This window comes from Haplochromis burtoni, unplaced genomic scaffold, assembly GCF_018398535.1.
Source record: "Haplochromis burtoni strain Fernald_Lab_line unplaced genomic scaffold, NCSU_Asbu1 Contig_4, whole genome shotgun sequence".
Classification (NCBI taxonomy): domain Eukaryota; kingdom Metazoa; phylum Chordata; class Actinopteri; order Cichliformes; family Cichlidae; genus Haplochromis; species Haplochromis burtoni.
Window position 1 is genome coordinate 3,344,389 of NW_024582365.1, and position 7,716 is coordinate 3,352,104.

A 7,716-nucleotide genomic window follows, 5' to 3' on the forward strand; every position below is an offset into this window, starting at 1 on the left:
GAATTTGTGACTGACGCTGTTGCATATCTATTTCTGGGAGTTCCTTTCTCAAGTCACAAAAAATGGGGACGACAATGTTTAAATCATATACGCCAACTGATTTACAACTTTTGCAACATGGAATTTACTTTCAATTGCCCCGATATTTAATGCCGTAAAAAAAGCATGTCTTACAACTACACTTGTGTCACACTTGAATTACAGACATTTCTGTCCACAGTCCCACAGTTTCGGGGGACTGAGGCCTTTTCTCCTGTTATTCAGGGACTAAATAAGCACATAAAAGATCTGCAGTGTTGAGATTATGTTTAGTACCTGGTCACTGGAATTCTCTTTATGAGGTCCAAGGAGACCGTGATGTAAAAAATAAACTTGTGTTGCTAGTTAAACGAAATAAACAGCTCTGCAAGAAAGGAAAAACTTTAGCAGTGGCCAAATCAACAATCTGTTACATTTATGAAACGAATGAGTCCACTGACCACAGAAGACAAATAAATTGCAGAATTATTTCCATGGTTGAGAAATCATCTTCACAGCATCCAGTATTTTAGACAATGAACTTTGTGTTGTATTCAAGAATTTGAACTTGAGATTGAGCTCATAAACTCATTAGGAAATTGTTTACTCAGGTCAGCGAGTGAGAGATCAGTAGGGTCATTTGCTCATAAACGTCTATACATCTGGACTTTTTGAAGCTAGAGGAATCCCCTCCTGGTGGACATAAAAAAATAAATCTGCTTTGGATTTACTTTGCAGTCCTGGAGCTTCTGGAAGCTCCATCCTTTATATACAGACTATGACTATCACTTGTCATTTTCATTTAATGTTTCTTGAAGTTCAGACACGATTTGTGTAACTGCAAATCAAATGAGCAACCTTAGCTATTACAACAAGTGCTTATTACATTGACTAGTGACATCAGAAACAACGCTCAATCTTCTCATGCCTTTCCTATCAGCATGGATGCCTATGAGAACATCCGTTACTGGGAGCAGGTTCATCACCCTCACACTCCAGAGATGATGGCCGAGGAGAAGCAGAAGAGGAGGAAGAGGAACTTCCGCCTGGTGGCGTATTGTGTCGTCGCTATGATGCTCAGCATAGGAGCCCATGCCGTCCTCTTCAAGTAAAAACCCCACACACAATACCGACTGAGCATTCAGCATTTTGTATTTAAATTTAAACTGTAAATATTAGAAAGAAGTGTGCATTTGGTAAACTTCCTCTTGCTCACATCCTGTCCTTCGTTGTCCACACTGTGTCCTTTTATTTGCTGCTCATTCACATCCAGATGAATGAGGAATGTTGCGGACGTGTCTCAGTGCCATGTGTGTTGGCACAACCTCCCAACTCGCGGCCTTGAGTTTGCTTTCACACACTGACGTGGTGCCACATGTGTTTGTTGAGATTCACTTCTTTGTGATGTGAGCAGCTCCTCTAACGGCTGTACAAACCCATAAATAAAGAGCGCTGCTGAGTTCTTAGGTTAAGCTCTCTAAAAGGGAATTGTCTACCTCCCTCTGATGCTTTCAGGAAACTGGAAGAAGTTCACACTAACTTCATGGATGAGAAAGACCGAATCATCATAGAAATTTACAATGAAGCCAAAGAGAGGGCGAGGTGTGTGCACTGAGCTTCAGATTCCTTTTTCCCCCTGCTTCTCTCTGATGTTGTTGTTCTGATGCTGTTTCATTTGCGGTTTTTCAGGGTCAATGGTTTTAAGAAGCAAACGGAAATCCTGCGTCAGAAGCACGCGGAGTTTAAGGAGAAATACAAACGCACCGACGTTGGAGACGACAAGTAGCAGATCCTTCAGCTGTGCTCGGTGATGCCAGCAGGCGGACCAAGCTGGCTGTTGTGTTTTAAGATTATTTATTTTCTGACCTTTTTAAAGGTGTTTCCACGCCTGTTTCTGCCCTCAGATGTGATCCTGAAATCTGCAGGGAGTGGGTGTGGTTTAGGGGGAGGGTTCCTCTGGTCATAGATGCTGACCAGGATAAGCTTTTATATTTTATGGGACTCGTTTGTTCCCAAACCTGTTCACGGTTTGTCCACAGGAGCCATAATGAGCTCTATCAAACTGCCCCTAATGGAGTCTCAGGAACACGCTGTTTGCTGTTTATTGTTCTCAGCCTCATTTCTGTTACAGCTGTGCAGCATCTGGAACTCGCATGTGACGGTGAATAATACAACATGACAGCTGATCAAGTTGTGAAGAGAGAGACTCTTATTTGCAGCAATGTTTCATGTTGTTTTAAAAGAAAATGTCTTTGAGCGCTCAAGTGTGGACGCTGCTGTTTAAATTGGTTCACACCTGATATATATTCACAAGTGTTTGATTTTTGGACTTTCTGCACTTCCTGCCAACAAATATCGATTTGTTTGACACAGAAAATCTGGAGAAAAAAGTGCCACTGAGTAAGTTATTTATTGCAAACTGTTGTAATATTATGGAGAAATGCATTTAAAGGAAAGATCACACACACAAAGTGAGCCAACATTTACCATTTTGGCCTCTCAGTCTTTATATATTATATTGTTTTATGTTTTTGCTGCCTTGTTGAGTCCCTCTTGGGACATCTGAGAGAAAGCTTTAAAAGATCTCATTAACCATCCTTTGCTTGATTTCACTTTACTTCTACATGCTTCTTGTTATTTAATGTCTTGCTTATTACCATTTCTTCCCATAGTGTCATTTGTTTCCTGTTACCTTTTAACGAGCAGCAGAGAAGAATCGGTAATGATTCAAATAGATAATTATCTCAGATCTTTGTTTCCCATCACGTCAGTGAAAGTGAATCATACATTTTTAACTTTGAAGACAGCAACGCAGTTATGTTTATTTGCATGTTTGCTTTTACAAACAAGAAAATTTCCAGTGATCATCCAGGAAAGGCGACACCCATTATGAAGTCAAGGCTTGGATTCTTTCCTTCTTTCTTTCTTTTTATTTTGGAAGGAATTGTGTGGGTGTGTAAAACCCTGCATCTACAGCGTGAAGTTTGTTTTTAAGAAAGGATATCGCCCCTTTTCCCTCTCTGTTTTCTTGTCACCAGCGGCCCCTGCCCTGAGACGTCAGCAGGAGATAACATACTGTGTCCCCGCATAGCTCTCAGACACCCTCACCCTCATGTGGCGTGTGAGTACCCTGTCATAACCCAAACACGCCATAATGACTGAGATCCTCGTGTCAGCATGCCTTCACACACACACTGATAGGAGATGAGGCTCAAGAGTTTTCCTGCTAGAGAAGAAAACAGCTCTGGATGCAGTTTTAATTGACTTTTATCTTTAGTTTAATGAGCTGCGAAGAGAAACTGTGTAGAATCATGCTCTGAAATAAAAGCGTGACATGCTCTTTGGAGATTATTTTTTATTGATTAGTTGGATGGGAGGGGCTGAAATCCTTAATTTCCCTCCTTGGGCATTAAAAAGATCATAAAACTGCTCCCAAACCACAATGATCCACCTTTGGGAATCAAAATTGTTTTTATGATTTTAATTATCAGTAAACTCTACTACTGTGCAAAAGTCACTAGCAGCTTTTTTTTAAATATATATTGCTTCCAAGCAGGTAGTTTCTTTCTGAAGGTCTTTCAAACTTTGTCTTTGACTGATTTTTCAATGATTTTCAGTTCAGTCTTTGTGCCTGACTTTTTTCAGAGAAACATTTTGTTTCTTGTTAAGATTCATAACACTGACCTATGACTCAAGCATAAAGCACCTAACTTGAGGGATGAATCACTGTTGTGTGTACATGTAACAGACAACGACAAAGAAAAGTATTTTGCACCGACATCGTGATTCCCAAAAAGCTATTAACTCAAAATATGGCAAATCTTGTCATGTTGTGCAGTGTGTCCTTAAACAATCTGGGAAAGCTGGAAAAGTGGAGGACTAAAGAAGTTGATCCCTCTGCTGCTCACTGAAAGCTCATCAGAAATGTTCTCGGTGAAAGTGTATCTGTCGAGAAACTATTCTTAAGGAAAGGAAACGGTGATAAATGTTGAGGTATGAGAAATTACACAGAACTGGCCAGAAAATCAGGGGAAACAAGTCTGAAGAAGAGATGAATAAATAATTTGAAATTTCTGTTTTAACCCAATCATTGTCAGGATGTATGGAGGAAGTCAGGAGAGAGGTACAGCAGTGATGGCCTACAGCCATCTTGTGAAACACGGTGGAGGCTCTGTCATGGTTCAGGGCCCCATTTCAGTCAGTGGTGTTTGGGATGTTGTCAAAATTAATGGAATTATGAATAGAGAACAGCATTGTCCAATGTTGACCCATGATGCAATACCAACTGGAAGGGATCTGATTGGCAGCTGCTTCATTTTTCAGCATGAAATAATTCCAAACCCACTGCCAGTGCAGTGAAAGCACACCTGGATAGAAAAACACTAACTGGAACACTAACAGTGATGGAGCGGCCTCTCCAGAGCCCAGACCTCAACATTATTGAAGCAGTGTGGGATCATCTTAACAGAGAACAGAGCAACAGACGGCCAACGTTCAAAGCAGAGCACTGAATGTCCTTCAATAAGTCTGGAGAAGCGTTCCTGAAGATGACTTCATGAAATGTTGCCTTCAGGTTAAGGCTGCATAAAGGTGGTCAAACCAAATATTAACTTTCAAGCTTGTTAGAATTATACAAACTCTGTTTTTGTCTTATATACTGTATTTCCATGTATGTTTGTAGATGTTTCCATAAATCACTGCACCTTTTTACCATTTCCTCAAAAAACTATAAATAAATGAAGTGTTGCCCAAGACCTTTCCACAGTTTATCAGTTCTACTTGACACTTTGTTTTGGGCTCTTTTTATTTGAAAAATGCCCCTTGTCATTTTCTTCTCACAGTGGATGGACAGCAAATATGTAAATAATAAAGTGAATAATGGCTGACTTTGATTTACCTGCTTTACTGTCAAGACACAGTGGAATATTTGAAGAGAACAGAACAAATCATTCGTCAGCGTTATTAGTAACACCTAAGCTGCATTCCTACCGCGACGTGTCAGTCTGTGTTTACAAGCAGGGTCACTGTGCATTACAGCCTTTGGTCATGTTGGCTTGTTGAGATGAGAAATTCCTTGTAAATAACTTCTATGATTAAACTGAAGAAAATGTTTATCAATCATCAGCTCGTTGCTCTCAGTATGTGTTGGATTGCAGATAAGTGTGCACCAGCTGAACTCTTAAATCATTGGCATTACTTTGATTAAATACAACATTTCACTAAAGTGTAATTTTAAGGAAGTTATTCATTGAATAGAAAAGTTATAAAGAATTTAGATATTACTGTGTCACCATGATCTATTTCCTAGCAAGGACAAAAACACTCTCAGGAATCAAAGTTTGGTGATTAAACACTTCTTCTTTGGCAAAACGTAATCTGTTTTAAGTATACTCTCATAGGACTACATGTTATAAGATGGCATCTTTAAATCACAGTCTTTCTTATGGATAAGTAAGAAAGCCAGTGGACAGCTGGCCCCCTTTAAAAGAAAAATGCCTCAACTGATGCGCACGACAATCACCATTTTCTAAAAATGTAATCCCCTTATTGTTTAGCCTCCATATTCACATGTAAATACTAAAATATGTCCCCTGCCACTGACACGACCTTGGTGTCCTCAATCATACTCCCCACTTACAAGAGGCCCCTGGAGGCCCCCTGACCCCCCGCTGTGGGACCAATAGAGACACTCCACCTGTGTGCAGTGCGCCTATCCTGTCTGGAAAAAGTTGGCAGCGCAATGGTTACGCTGCGTGCGTCTCAAGGGCAAACAGAAGCGAGGAAACCGATCACAGCAACAAATGAAGGTCTACCTTTCCAGACCTGCCTGTATCTTCGCTCTGACTGCTCTGCTGTAGTCACGCTGTCTGCCACAGCAGCCGAGGATGTTATTCTGGGTTTATTTATAAGGGGAGTGGGAAAAAAACGGGAAGATGCGCCTGGAGGGGAAACGTCACATTTTCAGTAGGAGCGACGGTGTGGTGAGACTGTGACCGAGCCGGGGAGAGGAATATGCGGCACATACCCTCCGCGCGTCGGGCCAGGGCGTCGGATCTTTTCCGGATTAACGTCCTATAGCTGGATGATGCGATTTCTTTCTTCAGACACACAGGATTTGATGATCGCACCACGTTTAAGCGGGAATCTGTAGCCTGTGTAATCCCCCAGTAACGCCACCCCGGACCCCCCGGACCGGTTTCATGGGAGCCGAACCAAGAGGCGGACTGTGCTCATAATCACTACAGGAAAGCATCACTTTAAAGTTCTTTCAAGTTTCTGGAAAAAGGATAAGGATTTGGCTGCTTTGGTGCCACATTTAACATTATAAGAAAGCCATAGTTTGTGCAGGGAAGGTCATTTCAGTCTACAGTGTCTCACTAATAGAGGATTTAACTGTCATAGAGTTCATATAGAGAACTGAGTCCTAAATCATTCGAGCTAAAATGCGACACAATAAAGTTATTGTTACGACCCTGATGATGCCACCCTGGGAGTCCTTTCAGGGAAGGGAGACTGGAGAGTGAAAGCGGGATATCTGCGCCTTTATTCGGACACGGAGGCGACGCAAGGAGGACAAGCCAGCTTCTTTTTTTGGATTGGTCCAAAAAATATTTTTTGCGTGCCCCTTGGACTCCTGCACAATGGGGATTATGCTGCAAGTTATTCTAGGAATGTTTCAATTCCTGCTGCTCACCAGAATACCGACTTCTCACGCCAAGGTATGTATGTATGGATCATTTGACCTACTATATATATATCTATATCTATATCTATATATATTCCTGGTCTGTTGGAGCCTGGTGGGAAGTTGTAACCTTGTGGAAGTTATCCTCTGGGTCAATGACACCTGTCACTTCTGGTCCTGTGGCAGAAAAACACAACGAAACCCTCCGAGATTAAACGTGGCTTTCAGTAATTACTTTAATGTGACATCCGGCTTCATTGTCTCCTCTCACACCAACATAATTCAGTGATACTTTATATAAAGCATGCTTTCTGGTGAGTGTATTGACTGTTTTGCACACTTTGGCCTGTTAAAGCTAGGTCGATTAATTATAAGCCATTCACAAGGACAGTGATTGAGTTGCCAGGTAGTGGAAAATCCTCCTCCAGCAGCGCAGTTGCTTTGTTTCTGTTAGCTTCATTCATCAAATGAAACCCTTTTGCCTTTTGGGAAGAAAAGATGGAGGACATGGGGACCAGAAAAATCAATTTGTGAGCTCATTATTATTAAAGGAGCCGTGCAATGTGTTGAACTATATGTATCTCCAAGCCCATTAGCTTAACATAAAGACTGGGAACAAAGTGAACAGCTAAGTTACCCCTGCCTACCAGTACTACTATACATTCCTAATTAACGCATCTGATCTCTTTTTGATCTATGGAAATAAATTATACATGATTATGGCTGAGAGCAAGAATCTCCTGGATTCATTTATTACCAACTTACAGCAACAAAATAATGAATATTTATAAATAATAACAGATGCCGGTTGCTGGAATTGTGGGTGTGTAGGCTGGGTCAGATGACAGACCTGATCCAATCTAGCCTTTCCAGCGGAAGGCCAAGCTAATGAGGGAGCTCCATGCTTACTGTGCTGACCTGAAGGGCATTAGTAATGTTTTCATACACATAGGCGTGTGTGTGTGTGTGTGTGTGTGTGTGTGTGTGTGTGTGTGTGTGTGTGTGTGTGTGTG

At 41.3% G+C, this 7,716-nt stretch overlaps 2 protein-coding genes across 4 annotated transcripts in view; both read left to right on the forward strand.

Annotated features, from left to right (window-relative positions):
- Nucleotides 1-4,904, forward strand: part of dnajc4 (DnaJ (Hsp40) homolog, subfamily C, member 4) — a 20,934-nt gene extending 16,030 nt beyond the window's left edge. For all 3 annotated transcript variants that reach the window (XM_042221276.1, XM_042221280.1, XM_014334501.2), the window contains 3 exons: nt 959-1,126; nt 1,534-1,620; nt 1,708-4,904. In XM_042221276.1, coding sequence (XP_042077210.1) covers nt 959-1,126; nt 1,534-1,620; nt 1,708-1,804 — 352 coding nt within the window. In that variant the 3' untranslated portion in view covers nt 1,805-4,904. The remainder of the gene's footprint in view (nt 1-958; nt 1,127-1,533; nt 1,621-1,707) is intronic.
- Nucleotides 4,905-5,672: 768 nt separating this feature from the next.
- The window catches only part of vegfba (vascular endothelial growth factor Ba), a 16,702-nt gene continuing 14,658 nt past the window's right edge, over nt 5,673-7,716 (forward strand). The window contains exon 1 of the mRNA XM_005913315.3: nt 5,673-6,737. Coding sequence (XP_005913377.1) covers nt 6,660-6,737 — 78 coding nt within the window. The 5' untranslated portion in view covers nt 5,673-6,659. The remainder of the gene's footprint in view (nt 6,738-7,716) is intronic.